The following is a 25,071-nucleotide window of genomic DNA, read 5'->3' as shown; positions in this document are numbered from 1 at the left end:
TCATGTTAAAATTCTTTTCCTTCTTTTTCGGGGAGCAGGGTTGAGCTCAGAGCTTCACATAAGCTAGTCACTCCAGCTTTTCAATGGAGATTCTGTATATATGAGTACGTATTCATATATAATATATATTATAGATCCCTAAACAGGGTTTCTCTGCGTAGCTCTGGCTGTCCTGAAACTCTCTGTAGACCAGGCTGGCCTTGAACTCAGAGATCCTCCTGCCTCTGCCTCCCCAGTGCTGGGATTGAAGGTGCTCACCACCACTGCCCAGATGGGTTTTTATCATTGAATCTAGGTTTTATTGTTTTTTTATATTTGTTTCTTTTCTTCTTTCCTTTTAAAGGCAGTTTCTCTATGTAGCCCTGGCTAGCCCGGAACTTGCTATGTAGACAGTCTAGCTCAAGAGATCCTCCTGCCTCAGCTTCTGAGAGCTGTGATTAAAGGTGTGCCTGGCTTTGTTTTACTTATTTTTAGATTTTTCATTTTGTTTTGTTTTTTGAGACAGAGTCTCCTGTAACCTACATTTGCCTCTAACTTCATAGGTACCTGAGAATGACCTTATGACTCTCTGCCTCCCTCTTGGGTGCTGTGATTACAAGCTCAGGATACCACACTTAAGCGTATGAGGTGGAATTTAGGGCCTCATGACTGCCAAGCACACACTCTACCTACTTAGCCACATGCACAGCCCAGGGCATCCTTTCCCCTTTTCTTTTTAATACACGCATAAGTGCACACATGTGCACATGTATGCACATGGGCATGTGCACACATATACATGGGCATGTGCACACATATACATGGGCATGTGCACACATGTACATGGGCATGTGCACACATGTACATGGGCATGTGCACACATGTACATGGGCATGTGCACACATGTACATGGGCATGTGCACACATGTACATGGGCATGTGCACACATGTACATGGGCATGTGCACACATGTACATGGGCATGTGCACACATATACATGGACATGTGCACACATATACATGGGCATGTGCACACATATACATGGGCATGTGCCCATGAATGCAGGTGCCTATGAAGGCCAGTGGTGTCCATTCTCCTTGGTTCTAAAGTTACAGGTGTTTTTGAGCTGCCTGACATAGCTTCTGGGAACTGAACTCTGGTCCTCTGCAAGAGCATTATACACTTAACCTCTGAGCCATCTGTCGTCTGTTCTTTTTAATTAAACAGCTCTTGGTCATCAGTGGAAACTTGCAATCTCATTGTGTTCTTTCCATCCTTCAAATCCTACTTATCTGCCTCAGGTTTTTTTGTTCTTATTGTAGTTTTTTTCTTCCTTTTTTTAAACGTTTATTTATTGTATGAGTGCTCTATCTGCCTGCATATACAACCTGTGTGCCACAAGAAGGCACCAGATCCCATTACAGATGGTTGTGAGCCACCATATGGTTGCTGGGGTTTGGACTCAGGACCTCTGGAAGAGCAGTCAGTGCTCTTAACCACTGAGTCATCTCTCCAGCCCCTACAATATATTTTTTTTCTTAAAGATTTGTTGACTTTTACTTGTGTCAGCGTATTCCTGCATGCACGTATGTGTGTGCACCATTTGTGTGCCTGGTGCTCTCAGAGGCTAGGCGAGGGCTATAGAATTCGCTGGAATTGGAGTTACACAGTTGTGAGCTGCTCTGTGGGTGTTTGGAACTGAACTTGGGTTCTCTGCAAGAACAGCAAGTGCTTTTAATCCCCGAGCCATTTCTCCAAGGCTCAATACCCATGCACACAGGCAAGCACCCTTCATCTACGTGACTTAAGCACTGAGAAGAAAGCAGCTCCCAATCCCTTACACACACACACACACACACACACACACACACACACACACACACACACTCCCTCCCTCCCTTCATCTAGGAACTGGCCAGACAGAATCAGCCAGGTTTCATCACTGAGCTCATTGGCTCACAGTCAGTTTTGGTGTTGAACCAAATGGAATATATCAGCACAAGACTGTCTTAATGATGAAGCCAAAAAGTAAAATAATTTACAATCTTAAGCACAGAACGAGGTTAGCGTGCGCCACAGAGAAGCAAACATCTGCTTCTACACTAGTGATGGTAGCTCCATCACTACTGACGTTCATCACAACATTCCTGTGGCCTGCATTTTTAGAGATGCGACTTACAGAATGATCCTGCCTCCTTTGACAACACCTGGTCCAGAAGAACACCCACTTCCTTGAATCCCCAGATGCCAAATTTCTCCCGTCTTAAAAATTATATGTATGTTAGACTTGTGAGTCTGTGTGTGGGTATGTGCATGTGGAGTGCAGGTGCTCTGAGTGCAGTTGTAAGGCCCTCCAGAGACATTACAGGTGGTTGTGAGCTGAGCTGCCCAATATGACTACTGGGAAAAGGTCCTCTGAGAGAGCACCTTCTGCCCCTTCCTTCCAAGTGTTGGGATTACAAGTTTGTGCTACCATGCTCCGGCCCCTCTAGGTCCCATTGCCTTCATGTTGGAGCACATTCTGACACTCAACGACATGCTTTCCCTTCCACGGTGATGAATGTTAAGTTCAACTTAGTCAACCACATGTGTGTTGCTGGTGATCTGTACAAGGCATCTGGTATCTAAGTTGCCAAATTTACTTCTTAAGGCATAAAAAATATGAGGCAGGATGTTCAGGTTTGGTCCATTGCTATGTGTTGTAATGCTAAATTCTGTATCCCAAGGTCTAACTGTCTGAAGCTGAGGAGAGCCTCACATAACAGCTTTTGTTATTCCCCTCCACTTATCCATGACTGGTTGATGAAGATGCCTACAGCCTGTAGCTGGGTAGAGTGCCGGCCAGCTAGAGCAGGAGAGGCCTAGATAGAGCATGGCAAGTATTATCTTTGGGTTATTAACGAGAAGTAGACAAAACAGTGTAGAGGGCTGACCTCTGCCCAGCTCTAGTGCTTTAAGGTTTATTATTAGTATAAAGGTTTTATGTCTTTCATTTGGGAACTAAATGATCTAAGGTGGGGTAGAAATCTCCAAATAATATTTACCAACAGTAGGATTTTAGAATTCACGCTGGTATAGGTAATAATATTCCTAACCATTCATAAGCCGACTCTTAATAATGTAAACTTGTGTCAAAAGCAAACATTAAGCTTAACAAGATGTTTCTAAAATACATAAACAGTATTTACTCATGAAAAAAAAATCTGTCAGGCATGGTGGCATATACCTTTAATCCCAGCACTTGGGAAGCAGAGTCAGATGGGTCTCTTGAGTTGGAGGCCAACCTGCTCTACAAAGGGAATTCTAGACAGCCAGGACTACACAGAGTTGAAACTGTCTCAAAAAACACTAATAAATTAAAAATTTAAAGTGTGCTTGTGAGCATGTTCCAGGCTAACATATGATGCTCAGGGGTCAACTTAAAAGATTTTTTTTAATTATACGTTATTTTTAGGCTCACTGGTGCTTTGTCTGCATGCATTATCTGTGTGAGGGTGTCAGAAGCCCTGGAATTGGAGTTACAGTGTGGGCTACCATACAGGTGCTGGGAATTGAGACTGGGACCTCTGGAAGAGCAGTCAGTGCTCTTAACCACTGAGCCATCTCTCCAGACGCTGGTTCTCTTCTATGTAGAACTCAGGCAGCATACCATGGCTGGTAAGAGGTGTTTTTACCTGTTGGACCCTCTCTCCATTCCACATCCTGTCTTTGGTATTTTCCTTTCCTCTCTTCAGTCTCGTGAGTAGCTGGGATTATAGGCATGTGCTACAGAATTCCCCAATTTTAAAGCATTCTTTTCCGGTGAGGGAGCATGACCTAGCGCCATCTCCAATCCCAGATGTGACCACCCTGAGTGATCAACGAGACTGGAGAGCCAAAAGGTAACTAGAGATGTTAACAGCTCAGTATCACTTCCCATACCAAATTTGCTCCCCCATTACATTAGCCATAGATAGGGCCTTGGCCTTGATGACCCTTGAGTATTTTAAAACCTTCTGGTCTTGTACAGAGACAGAGAATTAATGCCTTTGCCATGTTATTTTACTATTTTTAAAGTAAGGCCTTAGGTTGACCTGGAGTTCACTATGTGGCTGAGGCTGACCTCTAACTCCTGACCCTCAGGTGCCATTGCCTTCTGAGCACTGGAGTTAGAGCCACATTACCACATCTGTCTTTGCCTAGCACTTCTGAAGCCTGGAGAGCTGAAAGCACTGGCCCTGAAGATGTGTTGGAGCAGAAAGACAAACTGCCATCAACAGCTTGGAGAGGCAACACCACCTGTCCTGCTGTTTGAATAAGGGCATCTGTTAACCACACAACACCCCATATCCCCATTCTCAGTACATACACCCTCCTTAGTATCTGCCCCCCTGAATGACCCTAAGAGCCCTGGTTACCAAGGCAACCTGGGAATAGCACATGAAGACAGAGACTAGAGACAGACAGGGCTATTTTTAAACTAGACTAGGTGGCTCCGTTTCTTTTATCCCAGAAAGTGCCTTCCCCAAACCAAAGCCCCATTTGGCCATTTGACATCTTTACCCTGTGTCCCAACTTACCCAGGTTGCCTGGGGGTAGAGCTTTTCCCTTTTCTTGTCATGAGATCTACTTTCTGCTCCAATCTCCCCCAGCCATCAAAGCCATTTTCACTTCTTTTGTTAAAAAATAACGTTTATTTCTTTGGAAAGTAGTGGGCACTGCCCTACAGATTTCCAGGCCAAGCGAGGTAAGTGAGTGTTCCCCTACTCTGGGTTGGAGTACTATGGTCCCAGCCTTCCCAGGGGCCCAGGAGTATTTTTGGGCCCCAAACCATCTGAAGGCTCATATGAGGTCTTTGCTCCTGACCACTGACTTTTACCTTCTCCATCTTTCCTGGCTCTCTCTGAGTGAGGAATTTTTTCTCCCTTACCAGTGCTGTAATCTGCTGTTCACAATGAAAACAAAACCAGGGACAACCCCAACTTCCTCTGAGAAAACAGTCCCTTAGTCCTTTCTTTCTGCTGGCTTCAGTCTCAGCTCCTATGCAAACCTGCTTTGTTGAGGCTTGAAGGAGAGGACCCTTCTCAAGAGTGGGGAGAACACACAAGCACAACCCTGCCTCAGGAGATACTCCAACCAAGTATATTCCTGTAGTCTCTTGTCCTAGTTTCTTAGTGGCCCTTCAGACAGAGCCTGGGAGGGCTATGCCAATGGGGACGGCCCTGACCCCAGCCCTCAGATGCTGTCACAGGAGTAGAATCCATCAGTCCTGTCAGTGTGGCATGGCTGTGATGCGCATGCTCTGGGAAGCAATGGGGTAAGTCACCATAGGAGTAGTAGTGTGGCTCATTGTGATTCCTGCTAAGGGCTGGGCCATGGACACAGCCACAGGAGCCACTGGAGCCACGGACACAGCCACGGGGGCCATGGAAACCGGTGGGGGTGCCATCCCCTGGGCGATGGTTTGAGCCAAAGCAGCTGACAGTGGTGTGATCTCTGGGTTCAGGTGTGGAGGTGGGGGTGGCGGGGCAGCAGGGGGTGCAGCATTAGCTGGGGGAGCGGCTGGTGCTCCAGCAGGAGCGACGAGTTCTTGCTGGGACACAGGACGAGGCTGAAGAGCCTGGCTGCTCAGAGTAGTGTGAGTCTGGGCAATGCCATGGTTAAAAGTGGCAACAGTGCCCACAGTGGGGGCTAGGGTCTGCTCAGTCGCTGGTGCAGTGGAGCTCAGGGTCATAACCTTGGCTTGGTTGCGAAATTGGGCATTTTGTTCCAGAAGTACCTCATTGGTGGCCAGCAGGTTGCTGACCTGCTTTTTCAGCTCCTCCACACGTTTCCTGAGCAGGGCGTTCTCCTCCTCTAGCAGTCTGCACTCAACCCCACGGAGCGGAGCCAAGTTACATTCATAGGACTCAAAATGGGGGCCATCAGGAGGGCAACAGCCTCCTCTCCGGCGCTTAGGGCCTGGTTCGTGGTCCTCAAAGCCCCTTTCCGGAAGGTCGTAGATGTCATAGAGGTCATGCCTTCGTCCTGGAGGAGCAGAGCCTGCCGAACCTCCACCTCCAGCACCTCCTCCACCTCGAGCATCAAACTCAAAGTCCCTCTGCAGGTGACGGAACTTGCACTTGGTTCCTCTCTGACAGTCACCTTTGAGGAAGTCACGGCAGATAGGGACCTCCTCCTTACCATTGGGTAGGTCAGCAGGTGAGAGACCCAGCCCAGCGGCCACTTTCTGCCTCAGCCGAGGAGGCAGCTCTCCTGTCTTCTTATAGCCATCCTCATCCTCCTTGGAGCCATGGATGAAGCGGCAGTTGGGGCGGCTACACTCCTTGTTTTGGAAGTCATGGCAGAAGATAAATTCATTTTTGCTTACCCCCAAATTAGATACCTCACTCATGTCTGGGTGGCGGTATCGACAACGCTTGCCTCGCTTGCAGACGTTCCGCAGGAAGTCTCTACAGATAGCATCTGAGGTGGCCCCCCCACTGCCTGTCCCTGCCCCACTGGCCTCCTCACTGCCACCACCTCCAGGGCCTCCACCGCTGCTCCCAGTGCCGTTGGCATAGCTGTCCCGGTCAGGCATCCTGGTCCCCCCCAACTCAGGGTCTTCTTCTTTTCCTTGCCACTCTTGGCGACTGTTTAAAAAAAGAGAAATGTATCAAAACAGGGGTCCTCCAGAACGCTCCCTCTTCTGTACACAGCGGGCAGGCCTCTGGGGCAATGGCTTTGGAGATGGAGAATCCAAGGAGAATTCTAGCTGGCCTGGCTGACTTGCCAGAAGTCCCGCCCAGGCCCTTGTGCACCTGGTCTTGTCTGGAGTGATTCACACTTGCCTGGCTAACAGGAGGGAGAGTTGGGATGAAGCCACTTCATCTTACTAATGATGATTAGCCAAGGAGGGGGTGGGGACAGAATAGTGTTAGATTTTACCCTCTCTCATTTAAGTTGTGAGAGAGAAACTAAAACAGGTGTTGGAGTGTGAACAGGCTGAGACTGGAAATAGTGTGCTAACATGGGCTGTTTAGCTCTGAGAACTCGTGTAAGAAGGGACATCAGAAACAGAGCTTCCCTTAATCCCTCTCCTATGTGAACTTAGCTCAAGTCTCCATGTATTTTAGAAATCCTTGGTAAAAAGACTGGTGTCACTAGCTACAGAGTAACCCTTAAACCTGTTCATCTCCCAGCCTGTTCCATACACAAACACTCATCTCAGGGGAAGAAGTTCTAAACTAAACTTTCTACTTCTAGATTCCCCAGGACAAACTGGAAAGGTCAAGTTGGGAAGGAGTTCATTTCACGGGACTGGTGACCTTTCTTTCCCCATTCTCTACCCCACTCCATGAAGATCCCACTAATATCAAACCATAGTACTCCTTACCCCATAAAATCCTTTTTATTTATAGACTCTATAAAAGCTTTTTAAGTCTCCTGTTTCTCAAGAGAGCTCTGGAATGTCAGTCCACTGCCCTAATTCTAGCCCTCCCTTCTCTCTACCCCTAAGTAACACTGGGAGTCCTGCTACCACGTGTCTATCTTCCAAGTGTTCCCTAAACACTACTCGGGCTCCCCCTACTGTTCAAGAAAAGGCTCATAGTTTCCATTTGGGAATAAAGATACCTTTCTTGATTTCTTTGACCTATCCCATTCACACCGTTTCCTTGACTTTGCCCTTAAATTTCCCTAAAATAACTAACCATAAGCCAGAGATACACAAGAATATGCAAGATGGGAAGAATAGCCCCAGAATAAAAGGAACAAGTGGTTAGAAACAAACCCTTAAAGAAAAATGAGGACCAGGTGAAGACTAAATGCCTTCAATGCCTGACCGATGTCTCAAGTCCCACCTGAAATAGATAACTGAATGACAGCTTCTCACCCCCATTATCCCAGAATTAATACCTGAGGTAGCTCAGGTGAAGTCCGGGGCTCCCGTGAGTCTCCACCTCCACATCACTGCTGGGTTCTGAACAAAAAAAAACAAAAAACAAAACAAACAAAAAAAAAAAAAAAACAGAAACAAAAACAAAAAAACGGAGATCTGAGTAGAACAGGTAAAAAACGTGAAAGGGCTATGAGGTGGCTTTCACACACTGGAATGAGTTCTGACAAAAAGGTTAAGAGAATTGTGGCTTTTAGGCTCCCTTAAGAGTTCAAAGTGAACGTCACTTATCATAGGGAGAAGTCCCTATTAAGAAGGATACGGGCTAGAACCGACCAATAAAGATTGGGAAGCTGAACTGAAAAACAAGACAGTTTCTGGTGACGGAAGGGTTGGGGGAGCTTTACCTCAAGATGAGAAGGATATGGGGTTCAGAGTCCGATCTAGGGTTGGAGTTCGGAACGCCAAACCTGAAAGCTGGACAAGGGCAACAACTGACTACTGTCAGTGGGAAGGCGATATCAGACATAGGGGCGGTGATTTCGACGGCCCCCAACACCCTAGAGTTCAAGAAAAGTCCTACGAGTTTCCCTGGGAGTCTTCAGGCATGGCCGGCTCCGTGATGCGGTGCCAGCACTCAGCCGTGGACCAGGTGACTAGGACACTAAGGAAGCGAAAAGTGAAAGGGGAGGGGGGCTCAGGGTGACATCAAGATGAGGGGATGGGCAGGGCTGTGACGTCACGGGGCTGGCGTTTGCTCGGGAAGCGAGGTCAGTCAGAAAAAAAGGGCTCTGTTCAGGGTAACGAGGAAAAGCCTGGTCGGTTCCGGGGGTGGGGGGTTGGTGGAGGCTCGTGTGGCCCGGCAGAGCCCAGCCGATGGGCCATCCCCGACTCCTCCCCTCCGGGCGCGGCCTCCACCTAAGTCTCCCGCCTCCCTCACCTGCCGCCGCCGCCGTAGTTGCTGCTGCCGCCTGCCGGTCCTCTAGCTTCGACAAAGAGCCGCCCACCCTACGGCTCTTCCGCTTCCTGCGGAAGAAAGAGACGCTCTAGCCACCAGACCCGGAAACACACTCTATGGCACGACTTGCGTGCTTCTAGCCGCAGGAAGCTCCCAGCAAGCCTTGCGCATCACCATGGCAACACGACTCCGCCGGACCCGGAACTCGCCCAGCGTCGAATTCTACGCAGCGGTAGCCCCAAAGCGTGGGAGTGGCGCTGTGAACGCACCAAACCTAACCTCAGGCGCGCGCTACATCAACTGGCTGCGGCCAGATCACCAACACACAGGTTGTCGCTTCCGCACGGGAACCACACTCAACTCCCCACCCAAAGGAGCCGAGCCGCAAGAAACACGTGACAGCAATTTTGATTCTTCAGCTGACAGCAAGAGGATTTATTGTACACCAGTTACACTTGGCCACAAGAGAGAACAGAACTAGTCCAGAATGCCAAAGGTCCAGGGCGGAGGGCCAGCGGAACTGTTTTGGTTGTAAGAAAGGCAGTCATCTTCCCCGGGTGATCTCGGCGAGGCGGCGCTCCAGGTCTACGGAGACTTCATTGTTGACAGCAGCGTACAGTCCAACAACCTGTTCCGGTGTCCAGGCCCTCAGCATCCCTTCTGCTCCTGCAGGCTTCGTGGGTGCACACGCTGCTTTACTTGGACCTCTGCCTCATCTTTCTTCTCTTGCGCTTCAGCCTGGCATGGAATGCCCACAAACCGAGTTATTTTCTTCCCCTCCACATTTATTCATCAGCACTTAGTTACAAAATCGATGAAGCTAACAAACGCCAGCTACGCTGTCGTGTGCTTAAACTCCTGGCTCCTCCACGCCAGACATTTTCACATTGTTTCTTCTATTTATAGCATTTTACCCCAAGCTTTACGCCCCCTGCCCCAACGTAATCTTGAGTAAAAATAATAAATTACCGTACCTGCGCATTCTCTTCTTCCGCCACTAAAAGCCCGATCGTGTGAGAAGACAAAAGAGAATGTTAGCGATAGGACTGGATAAGGACATTATAGTCAGAAAGTAAGGTTTGACAAAAGGATCCGAGTTGGTGCGACACCGGCTCAATTTGAGACCGAATTCCTGGTCTTCCCACCCCACCCCTTCTCCAGTCAGGACTTAAGCCTCTCCTCGGCTCTGAAAAACCGAAGCAGTTCGTTTGGAAACCCCGAGAGGAACCATGGCGGAGATTCACCGCCCGGCTCTCCGCCTCACAATTCCTACCGCCCAAGCTCACCACTTAAGAACCGCTCACCTTCGCTCTCATGGCGCGGGAGTTTCTAGAAAGAAAGGGGAAAAACAGCCGTTAGTCCGCTGTGATGGTAGTAAGCGTGGAGGTCGGATGTTAATGGATTGTACTCGAAGTGGGAACACTAGCTAAACAGCGCGACTCACCAAGGAAGATGGCGCTAAGACCGAGAGAGCGGGGAATTCGGCCTACTGCTATTTAATGGCGTGCTCGGTGTCGTCACTTCCGAGCCGCCCCTTCTGTTTCCCTTAGGGCGGGGCTGCTCGGGGCAGTGAGCGACTTCCGGCTGCCTTAAAGGACACAAAATATTTTGAGTGTGCATTATCAAGACCCACCTTTCCATCTATTTTAAGGATCTTGTATTTCAACTCCAGCACTTGTTTTCAGTATGGGACTGAGGAAAAAGTAGATGGAAAAAAATAACCTCCGCCTTCTCCCTCTTTGCTTCATGGGAGTTGTAGTTTCTTGGTAAAAATAAAAACCTCCATTTACTATAAATAGGTGTGGCTTGTAGTAAAAAAAAAAAAAAAATCAAGTTTGCCCTGGCGCTTGGTGGTGCACGTCTTTATTACCAGCTCCTTAAGAGGCAGTGGCAGGTGAGTCTCTGTGAGACCGATCTACATAATGAGATCCTGCCTAAAATACAAATAATTCCTATCACTTCTGCTTGATCCCTCTGCCAGGCCCCAGTTAAAACTGTGCGTCAATTTCAGAATTTCTAAAAAGAGTTAAGATTTTAGAGCCAGGAGGTGGTGGTGCACGCTTTTTCCTGAGGAACTTTGAGTTCAATGCCACCCTGCTCTATACATCTTGAGTTAGTGAGTTCCAGGACAGCCAGGGCTACACATAGAAATCCTATTGGAAAAAACAATCTAGAAACTGGAGGGTGTAAAATAGTAATCGGAGAAAGCTTTTATACTACAAAGACTACAAAGACATAATCATGGTATTTTAGTTTTCAACTATTATACCTAACAAAAAACACTGTATGTTGGTATGGATGTAAAGGCATACAGATACCAGTTGAGGCCAGAAGAGGACATTGGGTGCCTTGAGACTATTTCACAAGCTGTTGTGAGCTGCGTGACCTGGGGTGCTGGGAATGAACTCGGTTCGTCTGGACTATACCTGTCACTTACTCCTCCTTTGTTTTGAGACGATTTCATGGTTTGTTTAAGGTTTATTTATTTATCTATTTAATGTATGTGAGTACACTGTTTCAGATACACTAGAAGAAGGCATCAGATTCCATTACAGATGGTTGTGAGTCACTATGTGGTTGCTGGGAATTGAACTTGGGACCTCTGGAAAAGCAGACAATGCTCTTAACCCCGCTGAGCCATTTCTCCAGCCTGGGTATAGAACTCTTAAGAAGCCTTTTAAGTCCTCTTTTATAGTAGTGTTTTTAATTAGTCAGCGTTCTCAACAGCAACAGAATTTGGATTTATAGAATTTATAGATCTATATATAGATCTAGATATATGTAGAAAGAGTATTAAAATAAAGGACTTAGTTCTTTCTTGCTCTCTTGTCCTCTACCGATCTTGCAATCTTGCTCTCCCCCCTTGCCCTCCTCTCCCCAATCCCTTCCCCCCTCCCTCCACATGCTCATGGCTGGCCTCTACTCTTCTCTCTCTGCCTCTACTACCATTGTAACTCCTCTCCCCATGCCCTGAATAAACTCTATTCTGTATTATTAAAGAAAAAAAGAATGACTTACAAGTTGTCTGGCTGTGAACCTGGAGTCCAAAAATCCAGTAGTTGCTCAGTGCACAAGACTGGTCAGTTGTCTTATCTTCCCTTCAGTATAAACTGGAATCCCAAAGAAGGAATAGACTTGCTAGCAGGTGAGGGCAAGTTGGCTAAGAGCAAATGCTTCCTTCTTCCATGTCCTTAAATAGGATCCTGGTAGTCCTGGCCCAGATTAAAATCGGATTAGTGATCCAGATTTAAGGTGTGTCTTGTCAACATCCAGATTAAAGGAGTGTGTTTTCCCAGTTCAAATGATCTGGATAAAAGGTCTACCTTCCTACCTAAAAAAGACTGTAAGTGGATCAAACTGAGCCAAACCAAACCCTAACAGATATCCTTTCCAGTTTTGGGTTTTAGTTCCAGATGTAGTTAAATTGACATCCAAAAATAGCCATCGAAGGTGGAAGATCAATTCTGCGTCTTTTGTTTAGTTTTTTTGGGGGGGTTGTTTGTTTGTTTCTTGTTTTTGATACAGGGATTCTCTGTATAGTTCTATCCTAGAACTAGCTGTGTAGGTCAGGCTGGCTTTGAACTCACAGATCTGCCTGTCTTTGCCTCCCAACTCCTAAATGCTGGGATTAAAGGCCTGTGCCACCACTGGGCAGATTAGCTCTATAGGAAGAGAATCAGTAAACAACTTTGATCCTCATTGATCATTTTGAGGCTAAATGTCACTAGAGATTTATGACTACAAAGCTCATCTGCTAAATAGCCGAAGGCTATCGGATCAGTGGGAGGCAGAGACAGGCAGATCTCTGAGAGTTCAAGGCCAGCCTGGTCTACAAAGTTCCTGGACAGCCAGTGCTGTTGTCCCACAGAGAAACCCTGTCTCAAAAACTAAACCAAGAACAGACAAACAAAAACCTCCCAAAACTGTGGAAGAGTTAAGAATTTAAAAAGCAAGAGAGGGCCAGTGGTGGTGGCGCATACCTTTAATCCCAGCTCTCAGGAGTCAGAAACTTGCAGATCTCTGTAGAGGCCAGCCTGGTCTGCAGAGCTAGTTTTAGAATAGCCACAGCTACACAAAGAAACCCTGTCATAAAAGACAACCCCCCCCCCCCAGACAAACAAAAAACAAAAAGGGAGGAAAGGTAGTGATATACGTCTTTAATCCCAAAAAAAGGGAGAGCAGGCATTATAACACGGAGAAGACTGAGATAGGAAGATCATAAATTCTGTTAATTCGTGATACACAGCAAATTCAAGGCTGGTCTGCATAAAGCAAACAAACTAAAAAACCAGAAATGTAAGTATAGACTTCATCTTGTTAAAGTATTTCAGAGATTTTTGTTTCAAGTCAGGGCCACATCTCACTATATAGCTTTCACCAGCCATGATCCTCAGATGACATAACCTCAGGCTCATGAGATTAGCCTGTTTAATCCAGCCAGATTAAGCACTGGGGTTAAAAGTGCACAAATCACACTTGGCTCAAAATTTAAGCGTTTATGTTGGTTATAATCCCTTTCAGTGGTTTAACATTTCTTTATTATAGCCAAGTATGGTAGTGTATGAACCTAGCACTCAGAGCATCTCTGTGAATTTGAAGCTAGTTTGTTCTACATCAAGAGCTCTAGGACAACTAGAACTTCATAAAATGACCCTGTCAAAGATAGGCCAGCTCTCTCCTGGAACTCAACATCTGTCTGTGTTTGCCTCCAGAATACTGGGGTGAATGGTGGGCACTTCTACACCCAGTTTAGCCCTTCAAACTTCGTATTCATGTTTTGGTGTTTCGAGACAGGGTTTCGCTGTGTAGCCATGGCTTCTGGAACAAGCTGGCCTCTTAACTCACTGAAATCCATCTGCTCCTGCTTCCTGATCTTCAAATTTTGAGAAGGGATTTAGCTAAATTAATTGCTCAGGCTGAGTTGAACTCAAGACCAATTTGCCTCAGCCTCCTGATTTCTGATGAGTCAAGGTCTCATGTATCCTGCTTTCAAACTTGTTCTATAGCTAAGGATGTCTCTGAACTTCCAGTTCTCTTGCCTCCCCTTCTAAATACTGGGATCATGGGCACATACTATGAAGAACTAGGAACCCAACCTTAGGTCTTCAGATAAACACCTTGACTGGGGGGGGGGGGGACATAGCTCCACCTTTTTAAAATCCAGATAAAAGAATACTTCAAACTAAGAGAAAAGAACATTTGACAGACCCATGCATATTACCACTTTATATGAACGCTGAAGGACTCTAGCTCAGATTTAGTTTGCTTCTGGTGATTTGGGGTTTGCAAAAAAGCTGAGAAAGACTTCTCCATGTTATCCTGTCTCCATAGTCTGTCAGCATGCCCATTAATAGCCAATCAGGTGTGGTGGTACACACCAAAAACACCAGGGCCAGAGGCAAGCAGATTATTGCCATGACTTAAGAACCTAATTCATAAAGTAGCGGTTTACTGTTTTAGAGCATTTTAGGATAAATCTGTATTTATCCCTCAGCTTTGCTTGATGAAGTTCAGGGTTCAGCAGTGCTTCAAATGTAGTAAAAAACTTGTTTTAACCAGTTACTCCAACCACTGCAGCTTGACACTGAATGTCCAGTGGTGTAACTCAGTTGGCAGGGTGCTTGCCCAGCATGTACAATGATCCTCAGCACTGCACTGTTGTGATTGCCAACTGCCCACCATCCAGGCACTCACGGCAAACTTGCCATTTGCTTTTATAGTGCACAGTAGGTGCCCTGGTCCTAACCTAACAATGCCTGTTCTCCTGACTAACAGACCAGTACTCATTTTGAGATTCCAAAACCAGGTGATATATCCACCTTTAATTCTAGCACTTGGGAGACTGGCAGAGGCAAACAAACCTGAAGAGTTCAAGGCCAGCATGGTCTACACAAGGGCCCATGACAGCCAGGGCTAGAGAAAAAACAGACAGCCCTTCAGTTGATCATTTCCTTGAGCGACATGCTTCCAACCTTTATCAAACAATGGGGGAGGGGGAGCAGTGGTGATGCTTAGATCCAGTCCTAGCACTCAGGAAGTGGGCTGGGAACTGAGTCCAAGACCAGCCTGGTCTATAGCTAGGGCTACACAGAGAAATCTTGTCTTAAACTGTTCCATCCCCACCAAGAAGAGAACACATAATAGTGAGCAAATCCAAATTTATTTTAATGCCATGTCATTTCAAAAACCTCAGCCTTGGTTCCCTGGGACAGCATGCTAAAGGTACAAACTGTAGCCTTTCTCTACACCCCCCCCCCCAAGCAAGTCATCCAAGTCCACAGCTTCAGAAAGTCAGTCTTCTTCAGTCTACTCCTCTAGGTAGCTGGGTGTGGTGGCACACACCTTTAATTCTAGCACTCAGGAGGCAGAGCAGGCATCTCTGTGAGGCCAGTCTGGTTTGTAGCCAGCCAGTTCGTGAGACTGTTTCAAACCAACTCCAACCTATCATACACACAATTTAAACAGGGAACAAAAACCCACTGGAATTTTCATGTAGGGCCTAAAATCAAGTGAGGGAAGATGCACTGGATCCAGAGGTGGGAAACATGGTTGGTATGAATTCCTTTACAATCTTGTGAAAATGAGTGAAGGACTGAAAGACTCCACAGAACAAAAAAGACTAAAAATTTTACAAACAAGGATCTATTCAATAGATAAAAAAAAAATCTCTTAATGGAGAATTCAGCTTCTAGAAATAGGAAGGGCCTAAACAAATACCCCGCCTAAGCAGCTCACAAGGAATCTGCCACAGCCGGCCCTCTCTGAGGGCAGATTAAACACTTGCTGACAGACAGGGGAAACAGGAAGACAACCCCGAGTGGGAAATGCTATCAGTGACAAAAACCCCAGCTGAGGTTTCAGAGTTGGTGGCTGACCTCGCCTCCTCTGTTCTGTAGTAGAGCCACAAACCCTGTCCCAGTAGAGTAGAAAAGGCTAGAAAGAGCGGCTTCACGACGGTGAATTTTGACTCCTGATTTTATTATTCAATTTCTTTTTCTACTAAAAGTAGTCTTCGGTGGCTGGGAAGCCTGGCCTCCCAACACCAGAGTCAGTTGGAGCTGGTTTTCTGTTGAAAGGAGTGGGTGTGTGTGTGTGGGGGGGGGACCGGGATGAGGGCGGAAGCCCCGCTCTGCTGGTGGTCTTGGGTGGAGAAGACGAACTGCACTTGACAGAGCCTGGGGCGCGGTGGGAGGGGGTGAGGCAGGAGTGACAAGCTGGGGAGGGACCCACCTCAGTCCCCAGCTCCATTCTCCTCTAATGTTTCTCCACTGGTGGCGTTCTCTGCAGTCTTGGAGGCCTGTGTACAGGAGCAAGACAAGTGATGTATGTGGATGTCTAAGTTAGTGCGAGCTCACACCCCACCCATTACCAAAACTACATACCTTCTTTTTCTTCTTTTTCTGGGTTTTTCGACTTGCAGAACTCTGGAGAAGAGCCTGGAAAACAAGGCAAATCCTGAGCATGTGGGCAACAAAGGGCAGTACTTTGGAAATTCTTTCCAGGAGGTCTGTTAGTGTCCAACGTGCACATTTCCATCCAACACTAACCTTCAGCTCGGCATCCTGAACTTCCATCTCAGACTTGTACAGGTCAGGCTCAAAGGGACCGCTGGTTATCCGCATGGGGCCATTGGGCATGAGCAGAACTGTAAATTTAAACTGGGCAACAAACTCACCTATAGGAAAGTAAAAAGTTACTTAGTTTTTTTCTCAAGTTGCAAGGGGGGAGCTCTTAAATACAAACCCCTTAAGACTCACCCTCCTTCTCATAGAGAACGTTAAATGGCTGTAGTAACTCATGTTTGGCACACTCCACCACACCCATTCGAGCCTTCTTCTCATCTTCAAATGCTCTGGGGAGACAAAGATGGCATTCAGGTTTCCTTAACAATCTACTGGGTGTCACGATTATTTTGAGCATGTGGTCAAATGTATGAAGGGGGCTAGTGGAGGCCAGTAGACAGTTGTGTGAAGTCAGTTCCCTGCTTTCTTACATTGGGTTAGCAGTCTTAAAACAGTTGCTGGGCTACAACTGCACATCCAGTGGCCCTGCTCAATGTAGGAATTAAAGCTCCTGGTCTTCCTGCCTCAGCACTTGCCACCATACTCAGTCACGCACGTTCTTAAATAACTGCTATTCTTGTGCAGAAACTACGTTTGGGTTGTTGTATATTCGACAAGGAGATGGGTGGAACAGAGGACGTGCATTTAGGCAGGAGCTACAAGTCTGGGCAGGAGAGTGAGCAAGGGAGGGAGGGCCAGGGATGAGAAACCATCCCTGGGTGTACAAACTGCGCCGTCAGACTGGTTTCCCAGTACTGTCCTTGCCATATGTAGTACCTTAAAGTAAAGGGCATGGCATCAAAACGCCTTTCCACCTCACTGAAAAAGGCACGTGAAGTTTTCATTTTCAGACCATATTGTTTAGAGGGGTCTCGCTTGTAAATGGTGGTCCTCTGTCCTGCATCTTTGGCCTTGCCTTCTCCTGAGCTGACGAGGACATCCACAGCATAAACCTCATGCACCTCAAATTCTGCCTTTTCATGGTCCTTCCTAAAGGGAACAGAGAGGGAACCCTAAGAGCACAAAAGCCAAATATAGGGGAGCAAGCCTGTGATCTCAGCATCAGGAGACAGAAGAAGCATTGCTACAAGTTCTAGGCCAGTCAGAACTACCCCATGACAACTGCTCCCCCCAAATACAAAGATGGTTCAGTCAAGAGCACCCCCATTCCTCTTTACAGAATCCAAGTTCGGTGCTCAGCAATTAAACCAGGTGGGTTTGCTACTGCCTTAAACTCCAGCTCCAGTATATAATTAAGATCCTTAAACAAAACAAAAAACCCACAGTAACCTATAGTAGTTTGGAGCAGGCAACCTTGATCAAAGTAGGAGCACAGACAAAATCTCCCCATTAATACAGAATGGTACAAGACAAATGGCGTTGGGACTTACTTCTGCTGGTCTGTAGGATTCTGGATAATGGTTTTCTCTCCGTCGATCACATGCTGCTTCAACTGGTGTGACAGCATACCTGTGGACAGGACAAACCCATAGTACCAGCTACAGGGGAATATGGCCCCTGCTGGCTTCCAAGCCCACTCAGGCAAGCAGTTTAACTGTATAATCACTCCCGACTATGGAAGTGGTTTCTGCCTTAGACAAAGCTGGAGGCAGGATGGATCCTTAATGCTACACTATTTATCAGCAGACCTTTGATACGCTTATCAAGTCTCACCTTCTATTGGCGTACAATTAAATGAGTGAGCAACTTTGTTCCAGGCTTCTGTCACTTGTGTGTTCTAGAAGTACAAGAGCAAATGAAATGTGAGATTATCTGCTTTCTAACCCTTCTCATGACAGAGTTTCTAACATCTTATCAAATGCCAATGATTCTCACACAACCTCATCATTTCTACAAACTTATATCCACAGAAGGGTAGCAGACAACTTTATTCCCAGCTCTAGGGAGGCAGAAGTAGGAAGATCTGAGTTCAAGGCCAGCTTAGCCTATAGAGTCCAGGACAGGGGGGGCTACACAGAAGAAACCCTGTCTTACCCCACAAAAAACTGCTTTCATAAACATGATCCAAGAAGATAACTCTTCAAGAACAAAGGACAGAGAAACAGACAAGTATTTAGTGGAGAAACCTTGCCATAAACCCCCCCTTTCCAACAAGACTAGTGATGTAATTTCTTCCTATGAAATCTATAAAGGCTATTCTTAGATGCCTAGCCAAATACAGAGTGCTGGGAATAAATGTCTGCCACCCTCCTCTGGATATAAGTTTGTAGAGATGATGGGGTTGTGTGAGAATCACTGGCCTTGGCATTTGGAGAATGAATAATAACAGAAAGTTTATTCTTCATTAAAAGAGCCAATGCCAGGCAATGTGCAGTACACACCTTTACTCCCAGGTTTGGGAGGCAGAGGCAGAAGGATGAGCTCAAGGCCGGTCTGGCACACACAAAAAAATATATTTAGTGTCTGTGTGCATACATTCATTGTTACTAATAAATGTAAGTTCTAAGAGACGATTCTTATTTTGTATCAGGGAACATCAGCAGGCAGAGAACAAAGAACACATTGACATCTTGCTGACCCTAAGAGTCCTCTTCATCCAAGCTACTAGATCTGACCCTCTGATACCTTTCCTAGTTTACAGATGAGGGAATCTGATCATACACAGTCATCCCAGGGGAGGAAAATGGAATCAGGGATACCAGGGGGGAAAAGATGACTTTAAAAAAAATTTTTTTTAAATTAAGCTCATAGACTGCATCTGATTCAACAGCTATGGACTAACCTTTATACAAATAGCCAATAAAAAAAATCCAAGTGTAAAAAGTAATAAATAGGAACTTACTACTATAGGCTAGGCATCTTCAACCTGCTAGAAAACTCTGAAGTTCTTATCAGAAGGACAAAGAAACCAGGATAATGAATACAAGCCAAATACAGTGTGTGCATGCACTCAACACATAAGAGCAGACAGAAAGATAAAGATGTAAATGCACATACCACCACACAACTACAAAAAACTGTTCCAGTTAGTCATGTACCTCAAATTATTTTGGAGTTAAAATGCACAAAGTCTAAGGATGGCCTCTCCAGGCTTCACAGAAGAAATCCCATCCCTGACACCTTGCATGGATGGTAGGAACTCAGGTAACTGCTGTTTATAGATGCCTGATTCATCTTTCCTTCTGTCAAGCTCTGCAATTACAAGGAAGCATCTTACCTGGTTTCCAGGTTTGACCAGTCGTAAAGCAGCTTCGGCACATAGGTGAGCGGCCTTAATGACATCTGCCTTCCGCCCTGTTACCTGGGTCCCCTGTAAATAAAGAAATATAACCCGCATTATTCTGGAAAGTTCACTAATGTGACCAAGTTCTGTGGTGCTACAATGGAGATTAAAAACACAAATGCAGTATATTCCCTTATCTAAGTTCACAATCATGTGACCTACCTGAGCTACACCGATCACAAAGGTGTGAGCCACATTGGCAATGAAGCCGTCCACATGGACCCCAAGGTCACTGGAAGACAAGACACACATCAGGAACCGACAGTGTGAACACACAGGAAAATGACAAATATTCCAGAATGGCTTAACCTTACATTTTTACCAAGTCACCTTCTTTGAGTATATAGTCCTGGTCACTCTTCAAAGGGGAGAAGTGACACACACAGTTATTTACGGAAATGCTGGTAGGAAAGGCAATACCTGTAAAAAGAACCATTAACCTTACTGGCTTGCTCTCACCTGGGGACACCTCCTGCCCTTTAAAAAAGTTGAAGGGGACTTGTTCTCGCACTCAGTTCTGCTGGGAAGGAAACTGCACCCATCCCGCCTGCTACTTAGATTTCCAAATAGCTTAACCAGAAATTGGAGGGTGGCAGAGTGGGGGCACGACTAGGTGGCTGGTTCAAATAGGAAAAATTAAGGGAATTCAGAAGGGATTTACCCTTCTTACCTTTCTTCATCTCCTTTTCCTTCTTGAAGATCTTCCCTGTCTCTTCCATAATCATGGCGTCACCTTTCTCACACAAGCTCAGCACAGACACACCTGAGCTGGAAGCTTCCACCAAAGACCGAAGCACCCCTGGGGACAGAGGAACCCATCAGCCCCGAATGCATTCATCAACTGAATTCAGTTCCTACTATTCCCAAACTGTCTAAAATTGAGAGAGGAAAGGTTTATGTCCTGGAATTATCTACTCATCTTCAATGTCTTTTGTTTTCTGAGCCATACATGCCCCCGGCTGTCCTAGAATTCATGGTGTAGTCCTGCCTGCCTGTCTCCCTGCAAGTGCTGGCACTGAAGGTGAGACCAGTACACCCAGCTCTACTTCCTACCTTCCCTTCCAAGAATGGAAGTCAGCACTCACTTCTCTCCTTTAAATTGACACCAGGGTATGTGCTTTAAGCCTCACACATTCCACGGATACTATGGCAATACAGAATCATGACCGTCAGGGAAGTCTGTCCCAAGACACCCTACTCACAAGCAGACCAGAAGAAATTTATAGGCGTCAGGGGCAAGGGGAAGGTAGAGAATTGCTGAGTCAAAGTCCAAGCATTATTAAATGTTACCTTCTTCCCTCCCCAGACACCAAGTAAGTACTAATCATAATTTATGTAGCTGTATTTCCCCACATCTAAGTAATAAAAGCCCAGGGGAATTAACCTAAAGTCCCACAGATTCAGAGGGCTAAAAGCTTACTTCCAGTGTACCAAGAAAACATGTAACCAGTTTCAAACTATTATCTGAAGTCACAACTGCCTAGAGCAATTGTAGGGATGGAAATTTTGTCTGATTCAAACCAATATCAAATACTAAACACATCACCTCAAATAAGGGTTTTTGTATATGTTCATGTACACCATGTGTACCTTCATGATACATAGGAGTTCTAGGTTTGATGATTTCTTATGTGTTTTCGTTATTCTCAGATCTAACCAAAGGCATCCTAAATACCTTCTTCCAAGTATTCTGTCAAGACCACCCTAAAGACCTAGGACAGTTTTTTTTTTTTTTATCTCAAGTGACTTAAAAATGGAAAAAGGCCGGGTGTGGTTGCACACGCCTTTAATCCTAGCGCTCTGGGAAGCTGAGGTGGGCGGATCTCTCAGGCCAGCTTGGTCTACATAGAAGGCCCCCAAAAAACAAGGGGATGGGAAGAAGAATTGGAAAGAAAAAACAGGAAAGTTATCTGTCCAAGTGGCAGACAACCGTTAAGAGAGTAAAGACCACATAAATGCTTATAATCCTAAAATCCTTGTCCCTCTTTACCCTCTTTTCAGTATTACTGACAAGCTTGCCCAGCTGTCCAAGCAGAACCTCCTAACACTGTAAAGGCTCTAAGTACAGAAAATTAAAGGCTGCCGTCACAAGCACGGGCAGTAGTCATACAGGAAAGCCAGGTATCTTAAGAGTTGTGTTAGAAGCTTCAGACGCGTCTTCCAACGGTCCCTCGAGCTAGGTCAAAGGGAGAAGGGGGCCCCCAACAAGACCTAAAGTAGAGACTTTAGCAAAGCACGTGGTGGAGAAGCACGGTAGGAGAGGAAGTGGGGAGCCAGAGATCCGCACAGGGACCTGGGAACACGTGCCGGCTCGGCTCCCGCGGGTCAAGAGCCGCGACTGGCAAAGGGGCGCTTCCGTCGCCAACAGCTGGCCGTTTCCTTTTCGAGGTGGCCTCACTGTTGCCAGTCTGGAGCAAAGATCTGGACAGACCGAAGGGTGATGGGCAGAAACGACGCGCCTTGCCTCCTTACCAACCGCCTAGGGTCGGAGCATGCCTGGGCCCCTCTCAGCACTCCTCGCGGTCGCCGGCCCGCACCTTTACTCTCCAGCCCAGGCATGGCTGCTCAGTCCCCAGGGCGACACCAGATCTCCCCACCACGTCGCCCCCGGCCATCGGCACGCGACTCTCGGTGGCTCACTCCGCAAGACCCAGCCGCTACAGCCCTCCGGAGACAGCCCCAAACCTCTCCCTCTCAGCCTCGATTCCAAGACCCCCGAGGCCGCACTCACGGTTGGCGATGTCGCCCCCCATCTTATACTTGGTCACGACCAGGTCCTCGGCGATAGTTTGCTCCTGCTGCTCGTCTTCGCCCGACATCTTTCCACTGTCACTACTGCAGCTTTCCTGTTCCCTGAGCTGCGGCCTCCGTCGCTCTCTCCAACCACACGCAGTAGCCAGTCTCTCCGATCCGCGAGGAAAGCGCGAGCAAGCAAAGGAGCCGGAGGGCGGGCAGAGAGAGCGAGAAGCTGCAAGCGCGCGGGCTGAGGCGCAGGGCACACTGGGATAATGAGTCCGGCCGGCGGCCAGTCTTCTGCCGCCCTTCCGGGCTCAAGAACTACAATTCCCAGCCTGCTCCTTGCGTACCTTCGCCAGGCCCTGGGGGCCTTGTCCTCCCAAGTCTGCGCACGCCGGAGTCGCCGGGCACGCTGGGTAGAGTCTGGCTCCGGCGGGAAGGCGGAGCCGTTGGGGAGACTGAGGGAAAGCGTGGTCTCTCCAGGAAAAACCTCTCATTCACGAGAGCGCCGACTCAGAGCTCGTAACCGCGAGGGGCGGACCAAGCGAGGCGGGGCGGAGCTACGCGGAGAAAAGGGTTGAGAGGCCGCTGGGCAGGGTGGAGCCATAGAACTAGGGTCAATGTGTGTGTACACTTTGGGCGGTAGTCCGGTGCGTGTAGCCTCGGATTCCCGGGTCGGCAGGCGCGACCGGCTTGGCTGGTCAAATCCTCCTGTGCTGGGGAGGGGCTGAGTAGAGGTGGAAGTCCTAGGGTTCAGGGAGCACCAACTGGACAGTCTTAACTATTCGTGTACCATGTCCTGCTAATATAAAGGTCAGACTTCCTACTAGACTAGAATAAAACGGTACTATTGTTCCAATCGTGTGTTTTGATGGATACATCTAAGGAAAATGTTTAGGAGGGATTTCGTCACTAAGAGAATGAATTCTGCATGAAGTTTTCTGTATTCCACTTGTGTAGGAAAAAAACAAAGAAACCCCCAAGCTTGGGCTTTCTCGTTTTCTCCAAGCAATCCAGAGTTGGGGAAGGTTGTTTCTAATTGTTTACACTTTCGCTCCTTTGTACCGATCCTTAATTAAAACCCTTTAGTTAAAAGGTCTAGAATGCAAACAGGGTCTGGAGAACTAGCTCAGCTGTTATAACCTGGTATTCTTGCAGAAGGGAGTTCCCAGCACCCATGCCAAGCACATTACAATCACCGGTAACTCTAGCACAGTGTTGGTCTTTTTGGGCACTGCACTGCATGCACACAACATCATTCCCAAACTCCCACTCTCTCACATACGATTAAAATCTTAAGAACATAACAAATAGAAGCTTGGGAACATTATTGCTACGAAGCAAAGGGATGGTCTCATGCACTTTTCCCTTGACAGAAATCCACAAAAACAAACAAAAACTTCGACATTTTTATTTAGACAGGTATAAAAACAAAACAAAAAACTTTGATGGTACAAGAAGACATTTTCCCCAGTTCCTATCCAGGAACACTGAGGTCTGAAGATGGACCCTCTTTCTAACCCACCTGAAGTTTCTCATCACTGGTTGAGAACAGCTCCTAAAATGAGTCTTGGAACCTTTGAGAGTTGGCTTCTAAGGAGTATATATCTGCAACATATATGGCCTGCGGCTCACACAAAAATGTCACTTGTTCTTCTGGGTTGTCACCACTCCTTCCTGAGATAAGAGGCCTCGGCGCTGGAGGAAAACGTGGCCAGCGGCATTTGCTTGATTCAGTGCATAAACAAATGGAGTCTGGTAGCTCACTCTTGAAGCCACAGCCATTGAGAGGTGAAGACAGGATTGCTGTGTGTGGAGATCAAGGCCACCCTGGGCTACACAGTTCCAGGCCAGTCCACAGGGCGAGACCCAGTTTCACACACACACAACACTATAGAAAAGGCACAGGCATGGGAACTGGGAAGATTTTGAATCCTGGACCTGTCTCTTTATTTCTTCAAGGCTCAATCCCCCATTTTCTGAGGTTTTGCTGTCCACAGTCTTAGTAATCAGCTGCAATCTGAAAATGCTGAATGACAAGTTCCTGAAATAAATAACCCTGAGCGGCGGCGAGATGAGATCACAGCGGCCCTTTCGTGTTCTCTGCCTAGTGCACCCACACCAGTTACCTGCCTGGTTATTAGACTAACAGCAGTGTCATAGCACACTTGTGTTCAAAGACTCATTTTACCTAAAAAGGAGCCTCAAGTGCAGGGGTCATGCTGTCAATACAGACATGTCAAAGAGGGCTAGGTTTTTTCTCTCTTTTTTTTTCCTTTTTGAGAAAAGGTGAAAGTTCTTGACTTCACATGGGGGGAGGGAGAATTATGGTAATGTCTATAATAACAAATCCATTAAGTTAGAAAAATAGAAATTAGTACAACCTCTGTTGTGGCACCTCAAACTAAAAAGAACAATAAGTTCTTAGTTAAGATGGAAAAGTCACTAAACACAGAAACTAGTTTTGTACATGAACTTAAAAAAAAAAAAAAAACTACAGGATTCAATTCTATTCACAGATTCTGGGACCTATTGACTATGTTGGAACACAGACTCCGAATCGGTGAAACGGGGTCAGTTCTTCCTCACAAAACCGGAAAGACATAGTTGAGGCAATGTGGGCAGAGTTCAGCATGAAGGTGCCTGGCTCACAGCGAATGTTCAGTTCATAGTTACTGGTGTCTACCCTCAACTCTATTCCTCAAAGCTTTAAGCTTTTCCGTCTTCCCCTGGGATT

The 25,071-nt window shown here is 46.8% G+C and overlaps 2 protein-coding genes and 1 long non-coding RNA gene across 4 annotated transcripts; all 3 read right to left on the bottom strand.

The window, feature by feature from the left end:
• Nucleotides 1–4,667: 4,667 nt before the first annotated feature.
• ZC3H10 (zinc finger CCCH-type containing 10) lies at nt 4,668–8,813 on the bottom strand. Of its 2 annotated transcripts, none has more exons than XM_080935657.1 (3): nt 8,775–8,813; nt 7,855–7,918; nt 4,668–6,590 (listed from the first exon to the last, which is right to left on the bottom strand). In XM_080935657.1, exon 3 carries the CDS (start codon nt 6,536–6,538, stop codon nt 5,231–5,233), a length of 1,308 nt encoding a protein of 435 aa, XP_080791783.1. In that variant the 5' UTR covers nt 6,539–6,590; nt 7,855–7,918; nt 8,775–8,813; the 3' UTR covers nt 4,668–5,230. The 2 variants fall into 2 exon arrangements, with proteins under 2 accessions (XP_080791783.1, XP_080791784.1); XM_080935658.1 differs by lacking the exon at nt 8,775–8,813 and adding an exon at nt 8,242–8,486.
• Nucleotides 8,814–9,212: 399 nt separating this feature from the next.
• LOC308434655 lies at nt 9,213–10,310 on the bottom strand. Its single transcript, XR_013975488.1, has 4 exons — nt 10,237–10,310; nt 10,097–10,121; nt 9,767–9,789; nt 9,213–9,530 (listed from the first exon to the last, which is right to left on the bottom strand). It is a non-coding gene; the product is annotated as an uncharacterized lncRNA (long non-coding RNA).
• A 5,439-nt stretch (nt 10,311–15,749) lies between these two features.
• On the bottom strand, nt 15,750–22,578 carry PA2G4 (proliferation-associated 2G4). Its single transcript, XM_080935968.1, has 12 exons — nt 22,330–22,578; nt 20,269–20,397; nt 19,913–20,018; nt 19,761–19,830; nt 19,533–19,625; nt 18,029–18,092; nt 17,746–17,824; nt 17,132–17,344; nt 16,550–16,644; nt 16,340–16,467; nt 16,175–16,228; nt 15,750–16,089 (listed from the first exon to the last, which is right to left on the bottom strand). Exons 1-12 carry the CDS (start codon nt 22,415–22,417, stop codon nt 16,024–16,026), a joined length of 1,185 nt encoding a protein of 394 aa, XP_080792094.1. The 5' UTR covers nt 22,418–22,578; the 3' UTR covers nt 15,750–16,023.
• Nucleotides 22,579–25,071: the final 2,493 nt, after the last annotated feature.

Source organism: Micromys minutus (genome assembly GCF_963924665.1).
Source record: "Micromys minutus genome assembly, chromosome: 22".
Classification (NCBI taxonomy): Eukaryota; Metazoa; Chordata; class Mammalia; order Rodentia; family Muridae; genus Micromys; species Micromys minutus.
The sequence above is the reverse complement of the archived record's forward strand: the minus strand, read 5'-3'. Positions and strand labels throughout refer to the sequence as shown.